Here is a 22,279-nt window from a genome sequence, read left to right as displayed (position 1 = left end):
CATACTTTCAGTTAAATGTTTGGCAGTCTTTTGGTTAAATTTTTACTTTTGATTTCAAATTAAAAGCCATATTAAATTCTCCTTACACATCCAGCAAACCATGCTTACTTGCTTACAATCCTAATGTGTAGTTGTTGCTTGGGATGCGATGATGATGACCCAAGGCGCCCATTCGATGCAGATACTAATTTGTATCTCTTGTTGTGGTTAATTTGCGTGCTGCTCAGCTGGCTGGATTAATCAAGGCAATTAATTGTGCTTTTAATTTGTTTGGTTAAGCTGCTGAGATTTTAAATAGTTTTCGAAAAGTTACAAGAAGAAAAACTACTTAAGGACATACTAAGGGAGATTGATTGATTGATACTTTAGTTAACTTTCCGTTCCCTTTTACAGTATGAAATAAACTTTTTGAAACAAACATTCAGGAAAAACTTTAAAATATATTAAAGTCTTATGTGTAAAATGCATTGGATATTAAATTATGAAAAAGTTTATTTTGAAATATACTATATCAAGAAAATACCGGGAATTTAATATAATCAAAAAAAATATATTATCTAGCAAGTCAATACTTCTTCTTCTTTATTATAGGATTAAATCCTGTTTTGTTAAAACAATTGAATTGGATATATTTTTTTAAAATTATCAGATATCAAATTATTATATTTCTGTAAAACCAGACGTCCAGCATTCACGCCATCTCTTCGGCGATCGACCTGGTAATTTCGCGACTGTTGGTTTCTCTACCATTACAATTTTGGCCAGGCGATGATTTTTTATTCTTTGAACATTTTAATTCTATCTGGTACCTCGCAAACTCTCCTAATATCGTCATTGCGCGTTCGGTCCCGACGAGTGAAGCCAGCTATCGAACGCAAAGTGTGCATTTCAGTTTTGGATATGTCATATTCGGTGATTTTCATATCGACTCTTATCTCAATGGCATACTTTGATATAGATCTAAAGCAAGTCAATATAATATCATTAAATGGTGCCAAAAGAAAAATATTCAAAATCACTTACTCGTATAAACTGAAGATAAATAAAAAACCACGCTGAGACTTTCACTGCGACCGATCTGAAAAAAAATCCACGGCAATTTGCTCAATTTACAATCTATCCAAAACAAAGAAAGAAAAATAAAAAAGGTCACTGAAAACTTAATGTGCAAATAACGAATTATATCCAAATTTAGGTATTCCACTATGGCAGTCTAAGAACTAATCAGACTGTCAGACTATTCCAAATATTTGACTATTCCAAATATATATTCCAAATATCCCAAATAAATATATAAATTGTACTGTGAGGCTTTTAAAAACCATGTTAAATCTTATTTCTAGGTGAGAAACAATTCTAGCACTCTACTTGGATAAAAAAGAAAATTTCTGATAATAACAAAATCACTCAACTGATGATGATGGTCAAGAGGTTTGATAGGTTCGCTTTCAATTTAAAATTGTGTGTTAAATCATTAACAAGAAATGTATATCTTATCACATTCTTCAAATTATGTTCTAACAAAGAATTAAGTATACAGAAGATAGCTTACAGATGATGTTGTTCCTTGCTATTTCCTATTTCCTTTCCGTTAAAAGCGTATTTCTTTTACTTGGAACACAAACCAAGACTTTCCAACTATCGATTTCTTCCGAAACATTTTGTCAAATTTGTTTATTTAAGAATTAATTTTTATTTCCATTAAGTCTATAACTCACCACTACGATTCGCCTAAAGCACCGATTTCGGTTGACATCGATAACATTTATGAATAGAGCAATATTTCCAACAATTTCCACTCCATTAAATCACTTAGCACTCAATTCCTGCTAATTGTTATTCCGAACAGACACCAGGCAACATAATTTAACCTGAAAACTGTCAAATCTATCGTCAAAGTTTATCATTGCCACTTATGCGATATTAAGTTTTGCTGCTGGCAAGGCAAATGACATTGCTATGGCGGTAGCGTCAGACAGCTCAAAACTGCTGCCGCCAACATTGCAACCATTTTGAAATATTTCTGAAATTTATTTAAAAATATTTACGTGTAGAGTTTCTTAGAAGTTCGTTGCGAAACTATAAATTTGTCAAAATTCGCCTGCAGTGCTGTCGCTTCTTCGCAGGAGCAGAGCTGCTTCATTCATGACACTCCAACCGCACCGCACCGCGCCACATTCTTGGAACCAACATTTCACTAACTTTTCGCAGTTATGCCACTTGAAACGCATTGCATATTCATGACAAACTAATAGACAAACTCATTCCTCATTCCTTTGAGCCAGCAATGCCTGCCTATCAATTCTAGACAAATAAGTGAAAATAAAGGCTTCATTAATTTGTTGCCAAAATGCGCTTAAGTTGGCTTATTTACGCTTTTGCTGTAGATTTACGAACTTTTCGCATTCCCGTTTTATTTATTGGTGTTGATCATCAAATTTTGCAGAACCTAAAATTTATTACACAATAGTTTATTTATAATTTTTTATGTGCAAAATGAAAACTTCATTCCGCCCACACAAGGTAATAACGTTTTAGACAGATAATCTCAACGGACAGACAATTTATCCAAGAAAATTTATCCAAGAAAGGCAAAGAATAGCGGCCAGACTTTCTGAACGCCATATTTTATGTTAGCAGTTACCTTATCAGTTTCAGATCTGAACTCAAAGTTTTTTAATGGAAAACTCATTGGCGACGGCGCGATTACGGTGAAATACTGTACGTATGCAAATGGTTCAGAAATTTATGCAAATATACTTAATTTATTAACAAGACTCGTTTGGAGTCAAAGCTTTTATCGCATGAAGTCAATTAAAAGTTTAAATCTGAAACAAATTGCATCATTGAAGACGCAAATATATTTCAGTAAGAGAAAATAACAGTTAATCTTAAGTGTACTTAAGACGTTATTCAACACTAGAAAAAAATTCTTTATCATAGCTGTTTAGTCCATCTAGATCCTAAGCTTATTTCACAACATCCTGGTCTTCTTCTTTATTTTTTGCTTTCACTTTCCAGCTTTTTATATTCATCTCTTTGAGATATTGTCGCACACTGTCACTCCATCTTTTTCTTAGTCTTTCTCGGTTTTCTGTTATTCTAACTTCGTCTCTCAAAATTAGCATGTAGCCATTTTCTTAAGTATACGTATGACATACACTTTTCACTCCAAGCATTATTTTTTTATCTACCATATAACTATGTCGCCTCTCATTAGTGAATTAATTCTATGGTTATTCGTGATACGATATATTCCATATTTTGCTGCCAAATACTACTAGTGTGTTCTTTTACTACAGAGAAATGACGAAATTGAATATAATTCTTACAGAATATTTCAATAAAAAATGTAAATTCACCTAATAAGTAAAGTTAATATTATTGAAATCTGTAAATCTATAAAATGACTAGAGTAGTTTATGGGTTTCGACCTAGCGCAATACTCTTCTCTAGACTCCTCTGCTTCGTATACACATTATTCAGCCTCAAACATGAAGTGTGGTTAGTATTTTCTCAAATTGATCAGCCACTTTGTTTTCTTTCTCTGACTGCTGCTTTAAACACCCATTTCACTGAAGTAAAGCCTTTTATCCTCACCAAATCAGTGAATCTTTATCAAATTCCTAATTAAGCTCATATAGCTTCTTGCCTCATTTTATTAAGCTCTTCTTTCAAACACTCTAAAGGCTAAGTTTTATCAGTCGATAAAGAGCTCTACTTCATAAATATCTACAAAGCTTATAATATTATCCATAGACAATGATAACACTTTGTTTAATGCCAATATTTCTGTAAGTAATTGCCATATTGTTATTATGAAAAAATTACTGTATAAAGGTTAATATTCTCTAAAGCCTATAAAAGGCCTAAAGAGACTTCATTCTATCTTGACAGACCGGTAAGTATTACTTAACTTTATTCTTATCTAAAGAGATCACTACATAAGGACTCACTTTGTCGGAAGTCTCCACAGTATCAAAATGCTTCGAAAAACTTGATCGTACCTTGATAGAACGCTAATTATTTCTCAATCTCATTCTACAGAAGCAGAAGCTATAGAGAGGTGAAACAAAGCATCACCTAACACTCGCAGTTTATGTTAGTGAAGTTTTTTATTCTCTCATATTCGACGATGAACAGGAAACAAATTTAATACATGCTTCTGGTTTTTATCATACCGAACTAAAATATATCTAAACAGGAAATATCACTGGATAAGGGCTCACATTATCTAATTTCTTCACTACCTCAAATGATCAAAGATGTTATATTACCTCACTTATTGTTTAACCTACTATAGAAGAGCAATACAAAAAGGTTATCTGACACCTGTGGATTCTCTGAAAGACAGAGGGATACATATTATCTGCTCATATTCAACGAAAAGGGCTTGAGTGCCTCAAACTGATTTGATTTAAATCGTATCAGGTCTAGAAACTTTAACGATAGGATATCGTTAAGTGTATTATAATCTGTAATTTGTATAGGTTAGTATAGGAAACAATCTCCGGTGATAGCATAACAGACAGTGAATGATCACGATGATGCTATTCTAAGATGCTGCTATTCTATCATTAAACAAACATGTGCTATGACCAGGTTAGCTTCAGAAGCTATCTCCATTGATATCTCCATTGATCACATTGTAAGTTAATCATTCTAGCTATAAACTATAGAAATGGTCCACAAGATAGCTGTTCTATCTTGTTCTATCATGTTTTATATAGGTATATCACTAATCGATTGTATGCTAGAAGATGCGTATCAAAATTACTGTCGCAGTTGGATTAAGTCCACAAGAAAAACAAAACACACCTATGAATTCATTGATGTTCGTTTATGAAATGAATGAGTGACAGTTACAACTGATGATATGCTACCAACAAAAAAAAAAGTGATGCAATAAATAGTATATCATAACTTTAAACTACGCACTCCATCCATTCCATATGAAATGTTCTCAATTAGAAGAACATCAAACAATACTGTAACATCTGCTTTGAGTAGATTCCAAGTCATCACTTTAATTCGCACTAATGTAACCGCTGAAAGTGACAAAAGCGTTAAGTAATTAGACATACCGAGATGAAGCAATCTCCTGAAGAGCTTTTGCTTCTCAATCATGTCATGTGTATTTTGCTTTTAGCGCCTTTACACGGTGCAACATTGCATGTGTGGCATTTGGAGCGGCGCGTTAGGAAATAAAAACTAGAAACCACATTGGATAAAACAATATTTGGCAAGAATTTAGCGCTTTGTTAAGTAAAAACACTGATCTGTGTACACAAGTGCTCCGATACACATATGCACATATGCACATATGCCGGGTTTCCATTTGTTGGTGCAGTAATGTTGTGCAAATTCTCGTACCAATAAACATGCATGCATGGCGTGCAGGATGCAACAAAGAGCATAATGAAGTAATGTCTTTGCCATTTTGCAATTTTCGCAAATCTCATCTAATACGCAACTTGGCTACGTAACTGCACAGCAACGTAATAACGTATAACGTATAGCGTATAACGTAACAACGTAACTCGGCAATGTTTTCATTACGGAATGAGTTGTTTTGAATGGAGTTTGCATATGAAGTTGAATATGTCTGCAGATGTGAGCTCGTCGCATTACAAGCTTACAAACGTTATCAGTAACGGAAGCTTTGAAATGAATAAGGGAATTGAATGCAATTGCATGAGGAATGCTTCAGTGAGTGTAAATTCAATTTTACCTGCTTTAAGAAATATGCAAACACTTCGCTCTGCCAAATACAGTACACACGAGCAAACATATTTTCATTGGTTATTTAGCAGTTTGCATGTTGTACCAACGCATAACAGGATTGCTATCCCACCACAACCCTAATAAGACGTGGTACCAAATTGCCTGATGTAGCAACTGAAGTTGTTACATGGATTTTTTTCCCCAAACATTCTTCTTTTATTGGCAATCTATTGTTACCAATGTATTTGCAATTGGAACTACATAGATAAGAGCGTTTAGTACAACATTAAAAATTTCAGTGTTGATTTTTCGACTACATTATTCAATTTTTAGACAATGACTAAATAATTAAGCCAATTTCATACTAAGAAGATACCATATCCAGATCCGGAAGATACCAAGATTTATTTTTGATTTGGATATTATGAATAATATCAGAAAACAAAATTAAAGATTATTTACCAGACAATTAAAGGGAAAATGGGTTTTATTTATAATTATTTTTAAAAAATAATATTAATGGAATCTGCAAAAAAATTAATCAACTTCTCTTTTATACTATTGAACTGTAAAATTTCTCAATTTTTTTTTTTTTTAATTACTAAAAAACTCTTGGACAGTTTCTATTCCTGCTGCCCTATCTCTGAAAGAAATATCAAACCAATTCAACATTTATTTTTACCGAGTTCGGAATGGTTTATGTGAATTATAAATCGATTCATATACCTAGACGGCTTGCATTAAGAACACATCCTAGACAACCATATAACTCGAGGCCAGCGTTATTACCATGAAATTTTTCCTATATAGGATTGTCAAACAAAATTGGGAAGATTCATTACTAATCAGACATATATATATACAAATTGGCTTCATTTAAACACAAAAACAAAAACTATTGATTTAATTGATGACCCACAGATATATCGGTACGGTCACTGTACGGTCACAGGTTACGGAACTGTTTAATGTTTTGTTTAGTAATTCGTGAGAAACCTAAGGAATATATCTCATACATGTTTAATTATCAAACAGTGCATCCGTATCGTCGATTAAACATGCTAATTATTTACTTTCTAAAGAATCTTAATCGATAGCAAAGTCGTTTCTTGAAAATCATATTGGGTTTCATTGATTGTTTAAATTGACTTCATGTTCTCTTAAGTCTTCTCTTGAAAATCATATTAGGTTTCATTGATTGTTTAAATTGACTTCACGTTCTTTTAAATCTTCTCTTGAAAATCATATTAGGTTTCATTAATTGTTTGAATTGACTTTAAGTCCTCTAAGATCGGATAGGCTTGATCGTTCTATCTTAACAAAGTAGTTAGAAGAGCCATATCGTCAATTCTTAGACCCTTTATTTGAAATGATCTGATGCTTCGTATGACTTTTTTTGTCCTTGTCAAAATCATTATACTATTAACATCATATTAATATATAATACATATAAAAGCCCACAACATACTAACGATCGCGCAGTTGCTTCGTTTTAAGAAAGTTCAGAGAGTTGATCCATGTTCAGTTAAAGAAATTTTCAATTCAATTTTCAAAGCGGGAAATGGCAATAAATATAATTGGAAATTAAAAAGTGCTAGCTAACTGCATTAAATTTATGAAATACAATATTTTCATTACTTCCAATTAGGTCCTCTTACTTATGGGAAAGTTATAATAAAACATTTTAAATAATTATATATTTTGATACTAACTTCACTGTAGATGGCAAGTAATTTTACAAATTCCAGTAATAAATTTAAGTAATTCTTGTAAAAATATAATTAATGAAAATTATTGAGGTATGAAGAAGTGTTTACGTACTCACGTTCACTCTTTGTTTACACAAGAGTACGTGTGGTGCCTGTTAAATACATTTATCCAGTTTAAAATAAATTTAAAATATTAATTTATTATTTAAAGAAAAAACTAAATTGTAAATACACGGGATAGCGCGATCCAAACGCGGGTCGGTGTAGTCTCCGAGAACGACAACGCGATGTCAAAAGAAGTTAAAAACTCACTTAAATACCAACTCTGCTTCTTCAATCATGCACATAATAAATGCTACCAATAAAAATATTATTGCAGTTTATGAGGGCAGTAGATCCTTCACGCTGATTACAGTCTATTTGGACTTTAACAAGTTCGGAAAAGGCTGACTGAATGACTGGCTGACTGCCGCGGCAGAGCAAATTGTTTGTTCTTTAGGGCTTTTGCAAATATTTCACACTTCAATTTTTCGGTAAATTATTATAAAAATTTTACCAATTCATTTTCATACTCAACGCTATTTTTCTCGTTTTTTCATCCAACTTGTGTTGCTTTCTGTGCATAAATTAAATGGAAAGGAAGAAGGCCTGGCTGCATTGTGTGCTCCAATTTATTTGCCAGCGCACAATACAAAGACTCTACTTGAGGCTTTCAACAACAGCAGGAAGCATTCGTACTGGCAAACCGGCTTACAGCACGCAGTGCTTTGACCATATTGGCTCCCTGGGCTGACCGTCTTAACTTGTTTTGCTTTCGCGCGAATCGATAATTTATTAAAGGCGATTATTATAGTCTGTTTGCGTGCCATGATAATTTACTACTTGATACTCACTTTTTTGTGTAATTTTTCAGTTCACATATATACTTAAGTAGAGTTAATGTTAACGCTATTCATTACGTTTGTATGGTATCTAAGTTAAAAGTATAGTAAAACAGGATCTTTACGTATACAATACCTAAAATTTATAACTACAACTCTATAAAAGAGGTCTATAACTCCTCTTCTTTTTTTTTTCTTTTTTTTACCATAGGTGGAAAGCATCGAAAACTACAGTGTAAGTCTTGAACCTACCTCTTGTGAATGAATATGGAAGATTGCAGCCGCTTGCAACGAATACAATCCCATTCCAGTAATCAAGAGAGAGAGATTAGAGCGAGGCTCAATACCTAGCAGATTAGGTTCATCTAAGCTAGAAAGCAGGGCAGGGAAATTGGGTGTTAGTGAAGGGGTCGGGGTTATTGCGCAAGCGCGGAGGTACTAGCGGTAGACTCTATGACCGGGGTCACGCGGTTGAAGAGAGGTATGATGGAGGGATCAGAGTTCCACTCAAATAGAAGACTGAATTATAGGAGCAGATGAAACTTCACACTCTTATGATGCGTACTAGTTGAAAAAAAGTGATTTATATAAACAAACAAAACTCCGTCCTCTCCCAATGCGATACCTATCGAATCTGGCATATTAGGGAGAAAAGCTCAACATAAAACTTTTAAAATTTCCATATGCTAATATATTCATATATTTAGTTTTTGTCAGAGAGCAAGTTTAAAAACCAACAATAAATCACTGTTGATTGTACGAATTAAATTTCTTAATCAAAAGACTTTGATCAATTTTACAGTTACGGTTGCGGATGCACTATATATGAGTAGTAATGAAAGTAGTGTATTCATAAGATGTGATAGCGACTGAACACAAACGCTCTTAATAAGGGATAGCGATCATACTCTCACATTCTGAGGTCTGGACAGTATCTCTCTATTCCGTCTCCTCTCTCTCTCTCTCTCTCTCTCCTATCTTCTATCTCTATCTCTCTCTTTCCTCTCTCTCACATTTATCTCTTTCTCTTCTTTCTCTCTTTCTTTTCTCTCTTTCGTCTCTAATCTCTAACTCTCTCCTCTGTCTCTATTTTCTCACACCCTTCTCTTTCACAGAAAATAGAATATTTTCTGTGTGCTCTTATTTAAATATGGATTTAATAGGTTCTAGTATTGCACAGAGTCTTTTGATGCGCGCACCACCTGTTGGTATATTTTTATACAACCTATTAGTATATAATACTAATATTATAGATGTTAAATGTAGTTTATTGTGGTTTTTAAATGAAAAACGTTTTCCATCTTCAAGTTGAAATCAACCGCTCTTTAATAAAAAGAAAGCATTTCAGTTAACAGATATCAAGATCGACTTCAATAAATTTGAATTACATAACAACATTATTCGTTAGATATTTCTGTCAGTTCCGGGTTGCTGCGGTTCCGGTTAAGATCCATTGACCAAATTTACATTTTTACCAAATAAAATGTTGAATATATAATAAACAAAGATTGCGGGCAGGTAACATTAATATCAACAATTCGCATTATTAAGTAGCTCGTTCTTGATGGGGCGTGGTAGCCGATGGGTTTTACAATTGTGAAAAAATTACTGTATTCTAGGGATTTCGTGCCAACATGCAAATAAGAACAAAATTAATAATACTTCAGTTGAATGCTTTGGTGCTTTGGTTGGTTTAATTTTCATGTGTTATTATTTTTTATTTTTTTATTTCAATTTCTTAATAAATTTTAAAATTTTATAATATTCGCGTGCTAACCCACTTGATTCCGTATTTAGATTTTCAATGGTCTACAGTGCGGACTTTTACAAGTCATTAATAGCAAAGTGGAATGTAAATATGATATCACGACTTTGTTGTCTAATCACTATCAAGAGAACTGCGAGAAGCTAGAAAAGTGTGCGAAAGGGCAATTAAAATATCAAACTTTCCATTTCAATATAAGATAAGACAACTTTTCACTCCAAAAAAATATTCGATACTTTAAGTATTATTCATTTTTTCTTAGATTTAATTATATTCGCAAATATATTTAATATTTCTGTATACTTCCTACTGTTTTAGGACTTAAGAGAAGACATATCCCACATAACCTCAACAAGAAGTCCTTCAGAACTAAATACAATTTTCGCATTCAACTTTTGATTTTAACGACCCCCTTGTAGTTTATTAAGTAAAGTAAAAAAATATTCTTATAAGAAGAAACAAAAATAAACCAGCTTTAATATTAATAACGAAAGAAACTTTAAATTATACAATTTACAATTTAATTTTATTTATTTTTTTTAAATATTCTGTGCTTACAAAAAATTGGTAACAAAAAACTTGTCGAACTCGTGCATGACGCCAAGTAGCATAAGTGATTGGAATTACAATTTCCATTGCGAAAAAGTGGCTTCATGCACCGCTCTTGGTGTTCCCCTAGTTAAGTTGTCCATTTGCTGATTTAGCACCGTTTCTTTTTTATGAAAGTCTCGCATGGCATTTGGCCATCATCATCGTCTCAAACAGCAGCTACAACAACAAATTTGCAGTTCATCATCAAATGCATTTGGTCACTTCTAGTGACTTAAATACGAGTACGTCCGCACTCCGGCTCGATATCCGTCTGTCTGCTTTTCTGTGCATACTATATATGTCAAGCTTTTTATTGATCAATTTTCCTTTTGGCTTCATATCTGTCTGTCCACAATGTGCGGTATTATTGAAACAATGTTTCATTGGAATTTTTCGCTTAATACCGCTTTATGTTGACAGCAAAATTGATTTAATGTCTTGTTTAATTTTCTTCATTTTCTTCCTAGTATTCCTTCTTCTCTAGACTTTGTTTTAATCGGTTGAAATGAGTTACATATATGTACATATATGATTTAGCTTCTTCTTCAATGATTTTAAGCTTGGAGAAGAAAAAAATAACAACTTTGTAATTAAGATAGAAATATATCGCGTTATTTAATATACTAATGTTTATATTAATTGATTTAATTATAATCCATCATGGTTTTTATTTTTTTTTTTATTTTTATATGAACAGTTTTACTTGATTGATGTCTTTTTCCATCTAATTAGTTAATATTTCATCCGCTTCTAACATATTTTTCTTCTTCTTCTTGTTATCGTTCTTCTTCCTCTTTGTCTTATTAAGTTCTTATAGGACGTAAGATTTCCTTTAAATCACATTGGGTTTACTATATACTTTGTTTTATTTATTAGCTGATAATATAAATTCACACTCAATAAGCCTCCTTTCGACTGTTTATGCTCTTTGGCACAAGACTAATTTCTTCCCTGTAACTCCATTTTGACTCCAGTAACTCCAGTTTCGTTTTCGTCTCTTCATCTTCAAATGAAGGTAGTAAAATAAAATATGCTTCGTGTTCCTCTGTTCGTTCCCGGAATACGAGCGCTTCACGTTTATATTCGAACAAGTAGCGCTTGAAGCATCCATTTCCACTAAGATATTGCTATGGATTTTTGCTTTAGAATCAATACAGTGTTCCAGTACAAGTCTAATTAAGTTGAAATGGCAAAACCAACTAATTATAAATCATCTAACAATCAAATCAATCAAAATGGATGTAACCAACATAAGAATCAAACCACTAAAAACACGTCCTTTACACAATTATCCTCATGATTGATTATGACTGTTCATCAGTTCCGCCTTACAAACATTACGTCCTGCTGCTACTATATTTCAAAGACTGCTTCCTCAATTATTGCCTCTCCATTCGACGCAATTACGAGTGAAATCTGAAAGAAATGAAACCTCTGCTACCCCTGCTGCCCCTACTGCCGTCTACGAAAAAATCACAATTGAAAAAACTTTTTTTATAAAATGCTACAGTTTAAAATAAATTTGTTTATAACCTAACGGTATTGCAAACATTATACAAAATAAAAAATTGCTTCTGAACTTTTAAAACATAAAACTTTCCACAAAGTAAAGCATAAATTTTTAATGTAATTTTCATTTTAGCAAACCGCAAGGCATATGTAAGGTCTAAACTTTCCATAAACAACCCACATTATCACCCAGTAATATATATTACAGACTTGCTTTACATATACAATACAATATAATATATTTATATATATATACATACTCATATACATATAGTAATGTTTCTGAAATGATAGAGCGGCTTATTTTTTTGGTGTGGGATTTTAAAATTAAGTTGCCACACGAAACGGGGAAGTACACACGCAAAGGAAAGCGCAAAATATTACAAATAAGCAAACAAAATAAAATTATTAGAATGCAGTCTGCTGTATTCTTTGATGTGTATTATTTTCATTTAATTTCATTTTTATTTGTATGTTTATTTTTTTGTTGATAAATTCTACAATTAAATATTTTAATACAATTATGCCAATTGACATTAAAAAAACACTTCTCGACCAAATCAAACCGATAATCACCAATCAAAGTATTCGAAAACAAATTTTTATTAACACTCAAAAAGTCAGGATCTCTAAAAGACAATAACAAGACAAAAACTAAAGTAGAAACAAAATATTCTACCTACCTAGAAGTCAAGAGTTGAATGGCTTACAAAGCAATGTCGGCTTTCAGTGCATCTTTCAGAAACATACAACATTTTCACTAAGTGGATATCAAAAGACAACTCAGTATTCTCTGACCTCGAAGGAAATGTAAGCATCAAATAACATCCATAAAATCATAAATTATAGGTTTTCCTATCAGCAACAGAATTTTATAATGATGATTGGCATGCTCACAATATAACCCTGATCATAGACGACAACGATGGTAAACGGTCTCTAAGACATGAAAGTAATTTCGTCTCTAGTCCTGGACAAAAGTATAGAAAATTAATGGATTAAATCTCTTCTTTGTCGTGGCAATTCTTACACAGTTCACTTATTAGAATACTCCACCGTTCAAGCATCGATGCAATGGTCTAGTGCCCCATTACTACTGCAGTAAGTATACGAACTCCAGGTTTGATAAAACCTGAAAAAATTTTCATGTTATTACTGTCTAATTTAGGACACAAGATTTTAAAAACCCCGAAATCTTCTTGATTAATCCACAAGAAATTTGTCATCGCGATGGTTAATTTTAATATGCTTCCAAAGAATTTAAACAACGTGGTTTGTATCAAAGTGTCAGCCTCACTTATGTGCATTTCAGAATCTCTTCTGACCATCTTATCGCAATAAGATATTTTGCGATTTTCGGAATTCATCAGGGAGGTACATTTCATCACAATCCACGATTTCAGCGTTCAAGTTTCAATTTGTTTCTTAGCCGACTGTCTGTCTACAAAGAAAGTGATATTCGAAAATCAGATTGTAGTAGTCTATATAACCCTGATTGCTCTTATGATTTCGATTATCTCCACCTAACATACACTGCAAGTGTCTGGGAATCGGTATGATTGCTGTATCTGCAAGTGTATACTCCCTGGCGTTCAACTCTGCATTTTTAAGACATCTATATAGATGATAACTGCAGAGTTACCGACCACAGATACCGACTGCCACCTATTTCCACAAAAGTAGAGAGTAGAAATAACAAAACAAATAACTAAAACTCTTAATATCATATATATTTATGATTATTTTCTGACATTTTCTATCAAGAGATGTTTGAATAACACAAAAATTGGATCAGTGGAAGAAAGAGCCATACGTAATAATACGTTTCCACTGGCTTCGTTAGACCAGTTAACTTGCTTGAAATTCAAGTATAATATTTTAAGCAATCTCAAGCAAGTTAACTGGTCTAACAAAGTCCGTGGAAGCACACTATAAAGATGTAACGCCATCATATTGAAGTCTGATGTTATATTCGGAAAATTGAAATGTATTGATTTTAATTTAGCTTCTGTACTCATTACTTAGTACATAAAATTTATATATTTTGTTACTGGAATATAAAATATAAAAATAGCTTTAACAGCAGATTCAATTTGAAATCAATTTAAAATCGTTAGTAGCTTTTAACTGAAATGAAGAGTATGTCCAGAATTCGTATAACGTCATAACTGCATTGGTCCAAAGTGGCAGATATAAAAGAAATAATAAGTTTTGCTCATGAAACACAGTTTTAAAGCTGACTATTCAAAATAGATTATGCCAAATCCGAATCGACTGATATGTCAAAACAATGACATTTCCAAAATCACGCTATAATTGAATATTTATTGCCGGTGTCATATTTTGTATTGTTTTTTAATGAAACTAAGCCTATTCGGTGGTCATTTAAGTAATATTTTTAAAAACTCCAAACATATCTATCATAAAAATAGTATTAGTGCGAATGCCATGGCATTAAATGAAGCTAAACGTATTGCTGCCAATCAAGCAGTTGATGAATGGGTGAAACCAGATACTGCTATCGGTATTGGAAGTGGTTCAACCGTAGTTTTCGCAGTTGAACGACTTGCGCAACGAGTGCGTGAAGAAAAATTGAATATAACATGTGTGCCTACCAGCTTTCAAGCGCGACAGTTAATTGTGGAACATAACTTAAAACTTGGCGACTTGGACAGAAACCCCAAACTTGATGTAGCAATTGACGGTGCAGATGAGGTTGATAAGGACATGGTGCTAATTAAAGGTGGTGGTGGTTGCTTGTTACAAGAAAAAATTGTAGCTTCGTGCGCTAAAAACCTGATTGTTATAGCAGATTATACAAAAAATTCTCAGCGCTTAGGAGAACAATACAAAAAGGGCATTCCAATTGAAGTGGTTCCAATGGCCTATGTACCTATACAGGAGCATATATTAGATGTATTTGGAGGCAAACTACAGTTGCGTATGGCAGTATCTAAGGCAGGTCCCTGTGTTACAGACAACGGTAACTTTATTCTTGATTGGCAGTTTGACTCGGACTGCGCATTTAATTGGTGTGATGTGAACACTAAACTACTGCTTATACCGGGTGTGGTTGAAACCGGTCTATTTGTTGATATGGCCACTAAAGCATATTTTGGCATGGCAGATGGCAGCGTTAAAACACAAGAAAATGATCAATGCTCATAATTCTCCTTCAAATAATATTATTTTTAATAAAAAACTATAGTTTGTAGTGTTTTTTCTTTTTTAATGTCTTACAAAAAATAATAAATAATTTTGTCACTTCATCTCTAGAAGAATGTATATGTTATTGCTTTTTCGTCTTTGTTACTTATGTTAGTATTTAGTGGGACTTAGTTACCTACTCCAAACTCCAAAGTCAGATGGTGTCAACCTTTTAAAATGACTTCTTATTGCGCGATGGAAATATTGAATCTTTAACGTAATTGAAAAGCGATAGTAAGCCTTGCTTTTTACCACGTGCGAAATAATGAGTCACAACATCCTGATCGCCTAAAATCGAGAGAAATGTTATATTTAATTACTTTAGTTTAGTATGTATTAAACTCCATCTTAGTACTATTGTGTAAAAATGTACATTCAAATAAAAAAAGTCCTAATCGTCGCAATGTTAAATTTTCTTTTTAGTTATAAAAAATAGTGATATAATTACTAGGAACTTGCCACTTTAGTTTTATGACATCTCTGTTAATGGCGGATAATGACTGCAATAATTTATTCAATCTAATCAAGTGTATATGTATGTTGTAATTTCAGTTTATAGCAGCGCCAGAACAGTTGGAATGGGCCTGTTACTTAGCTTGTAACCTCGACCTAGACTAGTGTTAATTATACCCAATCACACTTTCACTCCTCTAGCTCACGCAACTGTTATTCTCATTCTATCTTCGTGGAATGAATGAACGCGACACCCAGATGCTCATGACACCGGTGAACTTAATACAGTTTCGTGTTTAGGTTGCTCTTGGAGCAAAGACAAGTTTTAGTAAGTTGTTGGAATACCTCCAACGGTCAGAGAGCCAAACAGCATATTCGAAATATGCAAATATTGCTTCCTCGTAATATATTCTAATATTCCGTACAGATAATGTAAATTAAAATCTCTTATAATTATATTAATAAAGCATACAATTTTTAAGGCTTTTACATTTAAATTAAAAAAATTTACCTCTCAGATAGCTGTTCTCATTCACTGTAGGAAGGACATTGTCATTAGCGTTTAATGAGACGAATAACGCAAACGGCACAATCCACAAGCAAATCGTAAAGTACGCCAAAACCTTGAATGACAACAACTTTTATTAAGCAATCAAATATACCAACTATAAATATATAATATACCTGTGTAAAAGGAAAATAATAGCTTGTAAAATACTGAAAAGCCAATAAATGATTAATAATCAAAAATATAACAGCGCCAATGAAAGGTACTGACAGAAATCGTATAGTCGGAAAGTTACGCATAATAGAAAAATGAAAAACTTGTGCAGCAAAACCACATAATACCATCTTCCAAGGCAGATCATCGAAGAAAATAAACATTATATATACGATGGTCGTAGATATGATCATTAATAAAATCGCCCGCCGCGCAACGGTAATGTATTCTTCGACCAACTCAGCCAAATAGTATAAGCCAGCAGCTAAAATATAGCATAAATAAACACACAACACAATTCATGAATAATGTTTACCTATTGAAATGGTGACAAAGCATACTTGCAGCACCAACGAAACCCAACTAAGTATGTATAAAAACGTCATGTTCTGGCAATTCTCTTTGTTTACTCATCAGAAGAAAGTGCACAATTATTTCACCTTATTTGCATTATATAATATGTGTGCAATTAATATTAAATTTTTGCCTTTAATTGAGATACTTTATTTACACAAATTTTGCCAAATCAACTTTGTTATTAAAATAAATAGAAATTCGGCAAATAAACGTCAGTTGTGACGTTTGAAGTAGCACAGCTGATTATTAGATGCAATTCACAATAGACATTGATGCCAATCTGCCAAAAAGGCGCGTGGTGTTCTATAGGAAACAGAATTTCGTCAAGACGCAAAACATTTATCAACTCGGAGATACTATTTGCACATTGTCAATTGTTTTTAAGTAATAAATATGAGTAGCACATAAATTAAGGTACGATATCAACAAGTTAGAGATTTGGAAATTATGCATAAATTTCTAAAAAAGCAATCATTTTTAATATATTGACGTTGACGTTGACGTACCGTAGTATTTTAAATAGCTTCGTAAAGGTACTAAATTTATTTCGAAAAAAAATTAAATCAAATAACAATGCCACCAAGTGATGAAGATAGGTTACCAAATAATGAAAGAAACAGAACAAATAATGACGAACAACAACAGAACTTGCAGGTTAATCCACAAGAAATACAAGATCCAGTAGTTCATGATGAAATATGGCCTTTAAATTTTCATTTGCAGAATGCGGAAATGAATGCATATGACGAATTTTTGGCAGAGATCGCTGCTCGCCCTATTCTTATGCAGGATGCTTCAACTTCTACTAACAACGAAGGAAATAATGCACAAAGTGGAATAGCTGAACTAAACGATATGCCAGCAGTATTGCAATTATGGGAATCAAAACACACACAGCCGAATTTCGATCCAGTTCCCTTATTAATAAAGTAAGTATATGTAATAATAAATATTTTTTTTTACTTATTTACAAATGCTGAAAACAGATTGGCTGAAATATTTGAAAAAGAGTTTGATGTATACATGCGTAAAGATCCAGATCCTTTCGATGAAAGACATCCATATCGCACAGATCCAAGTTGCCAGTATGGACTCCTACTTAAGCAACTATTTCGTAAAGAGACTTTTATGAATAAGGCAAGTAGTCCGTTCAGTATAGTTGTAAGAAGATATCGTTTCTAATGACTCACAATTTTATTTTCACAGCTTTTAAATGACTATTTACGTGATAATTATTTTTCACGCCACAATGTAAACAAAAGTTCATTAGAATTGAATATCATTGCATGTCGCATTATATTAACCATTATGCCTGGTATGGAAACTTCAGCGGTGTGGCAAGATGAGGTAGATACTCTTATAACACGTTTATATAGTTGGGCAGAAGATAGTATAGAACCACTACAAAGTTATGCTACTGGCTTATTAGCATCTGCAATGGAAGTTCAAGAAGTCGTTATGTCTTTTCGTGAATATAATGTACGTTTAGTGCCAAAACTCCTCCGACGCCTGCATATGTTGCAAGCGTTTTATAAGCCTTCAAACGACTTTCAATCGCAAATAACACCAAATACCAGTGAACAAAATTCTGCAAACATCTCAGTCGAAGCGGAAGCAACTTCAGTTGTACAGCGGAACCTACCAAACTGGATGGTTGACTCCGCCCCGCAATCTCCACAACGTGTAGAAGAATGTCCAATACAAAACGCAACGACCTTAACACAGGATAGTGTAGCCAATAATTCCAATTTATCATTGCTATTAGAAAATAGCCGCGATGCTCTAATAAATGGCAACAACGCTAGAAAACTATATATTCCCATACATCCTCCAACATCAGAGACTAGTCAAATGCTTATTTTGAGATTTTTAACTGCTATGGGAGAGTATCAGGACTTACTTGGTTTGGTTTTTGAGAACAATACCTTACAGCTTATAAATGGTTTCATAACAAACATTGACAGAGGAGATACTAGACTGGCATTTGAAGCATTGAAGTACCTGGCGTCGCTTTTGGTACATAAAAAATTTGCGTTACTATTTATTCATTGGGGTGGCTTGGAGGTAATGCCTTGAATTTGTAATTGAAAACTGTATGTATACAATTGAATTTTCATTCAATTGAATTTCTTTTCAGCATTTACTTAAAGTGCCGCATTCCAGCCTGGCATCTACAGGTGTTGCCATTTGTCTCTATTATTTGGCATATTCTGAAGATGCCATGGAGCGTATTTGCACTATGCCAAAGTCCCTTATTAAAGAATTAGTTTCATATGGCTTGTGGCTACTGGTGCGTTCTTATGATTCCGGAAAATGTCATGCTACAATGTTTTTCGGCTTAAGTTTCCAGTTCAAAGTCATACTTGATGAATTCGATAACCAGGATGGATTGCGAAAATTATATAATGTGGTATGTGCACAAATAGTTCATTTAGAAATAGCTTGTTTATCTTAATTTTTCGTAGACCGCGATTATGAAAATACTTAATCCTACTAGCAGTGAAGACAACACAGAAACTAACGAGGATGTAGAATGTGCGTCAAGACAGCTGGTGCGTCATGTATGTGTCGCATTAAAACGTTACATGGAAAGTCATCTGTTTTACAAATTCAATGACTACATGCGTTCGCAGTGCCCGACATCGACTAACTTTTCCAAAATTATTACAAAAGCAACCAAAGCGAATTTGGAGCAAATTAATGAACAAGTGCGAATTTTACAAGAACAAATCACTTTGCGTATGTTCTGGAAACCAGTAGACCAACTGTTGCGATTAGGGGGTGTAAAATTACTATTAAACATAATTGCTTTGTCGTATGACTGGACGAACAGCGGAAAGTACGTATGCTTGTTTATAAATATGTTTGTATGCTATTAATAACTTAACAAATTACTTATATTTAAAATATTTAGAGCGGAAACAATGCGTTCAGCGCTCGACGTACTATCGATATGCTGCGTAATGCCACAAGTATATCAGGCGCTTTGCAATCGGTTAGAGATTCCAGACAATACGATATCATCCGGGATGTCAGCAATACTAGGTTGTGCTGCTGGTGAAATTGCAGATGGTGAGGTGCAAAAATCCGCTCTAGCAGTGGTTTGCAATTGTGTTTGTTCACCACTTATGAAGGTTAGTTTTTATAATTTGGAAGAAAGCTTGAACCACTAGTTCAAAGCCTTAGCGCTTTATATTTATTTTTATTCATATATGACACTTACGAAAATAATTGCTTACAAACCAAATTTTTTCCATTTTAGAAAGAACTAAATACAAATAGATGTTTAAAGGAACCTTCAACTACCAAGGCTTGGAACGCAACGAGACGTATGCGAAATACAAAATACATTGAAGATTTGGTACAAAAAGCTTGGGAATCTGTCTGCTGTAATAGTGGTATTATTGTGCTGTTGATGTTGGTACAAGTTAAAGCACCAATAACGGACGCTGATTGCATACGCGGTATGGCGTGCAGAGCATTAGCGGGCCTGGCACGTTCAGAACGTGTACGTCAGATAATTGGAAAACTACCGCTCTTTGCTAGTGGGCAAATTCAAACACTAATGCGAGATCCTATTTTACAAGAAAAACGTGCTGAGCATGTGATATTTCAAAAATATGCGTTGGAGTTATTAGAACGTGTCTCGGGTAAAGCAAAACCAACTAACAATCAACTAGATCCTTCACTAGCCAATATACACAAAGCAAATGTTATAGCCCAGACAAAAATACAATATAATGAACAGCAATTGCTGCAATTAATATGTGAGCACTTAGATTCGAAAGGCTTAACCCAATCTGCACAGGCTTTGCAAAGGGAAGCTGGCTTGCCTTCACCAATCGTTACTACAAAATTCTTTCATCAGTCACCATTCGACTATAAAGCGATGTCTTCTTCGTCCATGGGTAGAATACGTTTACGAAATCGGATGCAAGACGTCCAAGCAGCCATTTTGTATTGTTCAAATGACCAAATTAATGAGGAACCAAGTGCAAATAACTCACTAACTGCAACCCCCATAAAACTTGTTAAGAAAGGAGAAAAAGCACATAACACAAGTATAACAAATTTGAATACATCGAATGTATCCTCACAGCGTTCACTTCAGAAGCAAATTACCTCCTATTACCACGATAACACGTTGCAAGACACTGATGGTATACCTAAGATCAACAGCATAAGTCTTAATACTATTGTTACGGAATATTTAACTAACCAGCATGCACTGTGTAATAATCCAATGACAACATGCCCACAATTCGATCTGTTTACTCCGCATAAATGTCCCGATCCGAAACCAAGTCGTGTACTAAACAGTCTTCATAACTTGACCGCCCGTGTATTTAGAGCACAATCCGGTTATAATACAGCTACTTTGGATCGACGTTATGTTCATACAAACATCGCACCATGGCATAGCATACGTTCCAACGATTACAATGAAACGCAATTCTCCTGTTGCTCCTTCCTGCCAAATTCAAATCTAATACTTTGTGGTACACAGCAAGGCGATATCAAAGCTTACAACGTCAACGATTGCACCGAAGTGTTCACATTTGACTGCTGCAGCGACTGCATCGATGTTATAAATGCCAATCGCAGAGGTAATTTAATACTTACCTCATGCTCTTGGCGTACGTCCATGAGCATACTTTGGTCTTTAAAAAATAATGAAGTGATGCACGAACTTGACTTTCCTGAAGACACGTATTGTGAATTCAGTAGTCTTGCACAGGATAAAGTACTGGGTACAATGGCTGAGGTAAATACAATATTATTTCTAATGTTTGAAAATTGCAGATTTTAATTCGAATAAATATTTTAGATTGCACATCTTTATGACCTTCCAACTGGAAAAATAATAAGTACATTTAAGCCTTCAATATCGAATCAGTATTCGAAAAATCGTGCTACATTTCATCCCACCGAAGAGATAGTATTATCAGGTAATTCAAAAGCTCGATTGAGAGTATTTTTTATTTGCATTTATTTTTTAAGATGGAGTACTTTGGGACATAAGGGTACATAAGGAAATTCATAAATTTGATAAATTAAATCAAACACTTTCTGGGGTATTCCATCCAAATGGCTTAGAGGTTTGCATGTTTTATTTTATTAAATTAAAAATAAATATATCAATCGATTTTGTTTGTTAGATAATTTCCAACACTGAAATTTGGGATATGCGTTCTTATCATCTGTTACAAACAGTGCCTGTACTCAATCAGTGTTTCGTGAAATTCTCACCAATGAATGTACTTTACGGCTACAGCTTTGACAATGAGACTCGCCACGATTTTGATGAGAATAATACGTATGATACAAGCTTTAAAGTCCTCGACCTCTATGACTACACCAG

At 33.6% G+C, this 22,279-nt stretch overlaps 2 protein-coding genes across 2 annotated transcripts; one reads left to right on the top strand and one right to left on the bottom strand.

Annotated features, from left to right (window-relative positions):
* The first annotated feature begins 14,462 nt into the window (after positions 1 to 14,462).
* Positions 14,463 to 15,464, top strand: LOC119679024 (ribose-5-phosphate isomerase-like). Its single transcript, XM_038091165.1, has one exon. The coding sequence runs from the start codon at positions 14,538 to 14,540 to the stop codon at positions 15,345 to 15,347; it is 810 nt and encodes a 269-aa protein (XP_037947093.1). The 5' UTR covers positions 14,463 to 14,537; the 3' UTR covers positions 15,348 to 15,464.
* Positions 15,465 to 15,539: 75 nt separating this feature from the next.
* On the bottom strand, positions 15,540 to 17,099 carry LOC119679025 (protein TEX261-like). The gene is made up of 4 exons (XM_038091166.1): positions 16,877 to 17,099; positions 16,524 to 16,825; positions 16,351 to 16,462; positions 15,540 to 15,674 (listed from the first exon to the last, which is right to left on the bottom strand). Exons 1-4 carry the CDS (start codon positions 16,944 to 16,946, stop codon positions 15,559 to 15,561), a joined length of 600 nt encoding a protein of 199 aa, XP_037947094.1. The 5' UTR covers positions 16,947 to 17,099; the 3' UTR covers positions 15,540 to 15,558.
* Between the last annotated feature and the right edge of the window lie 5,180 nt (positions 17,100 to 22,279).

This window comes from Teleopsis dalmanni, chromosome 2, assembly GCF_002237135.1.
Source record: "Teleopsis dalmanni isolate 2A chromosome 2, ASM223713v2, whole genome shotgun sequence".
NCBI classification, from domain to species: domain Eukaryota; kingdom Metazoa; phylum Arthropoda; class Insecta; order Diptera; family Diopsidae; genus Teleopsis; species Teleopsis dalmanni.
This window is presented reverse-complemented; position numbering and strand designations above follow the sequence as displayed.

Bases quoted from the DNA above. Each gene is read 5' to 3' on its own strand.
- LOC119679024 (XM_038091165.1), top strand. From the start codon at position 14,538: ATGAAACTAAGCCTATTCGGTGGTCATTTAAGTAATATTTTTAAAAAC.
- LOC119679025 (XM_038091166.1), bottom strand. From the start codon at position 16,946: ATGACGTTTTTATACATACTTAGTTGGGTTTCGTTGGTGCTGCAAGTA. The intron at 16,463-16,523 runs GTATATTATATA...TTGTCATTCAAG, and splicing joins ATTATTTTCCTTTTACACAG to GTTTTGGCGTACTTTACGAT. The intron at 15,675-16,350 runs GTAAATTTTTTT...TCTCGATTTTAG, and splicing joins TGAGAACAGCTATCTGAGAG to GCGATCAGGATGTTGTGACT.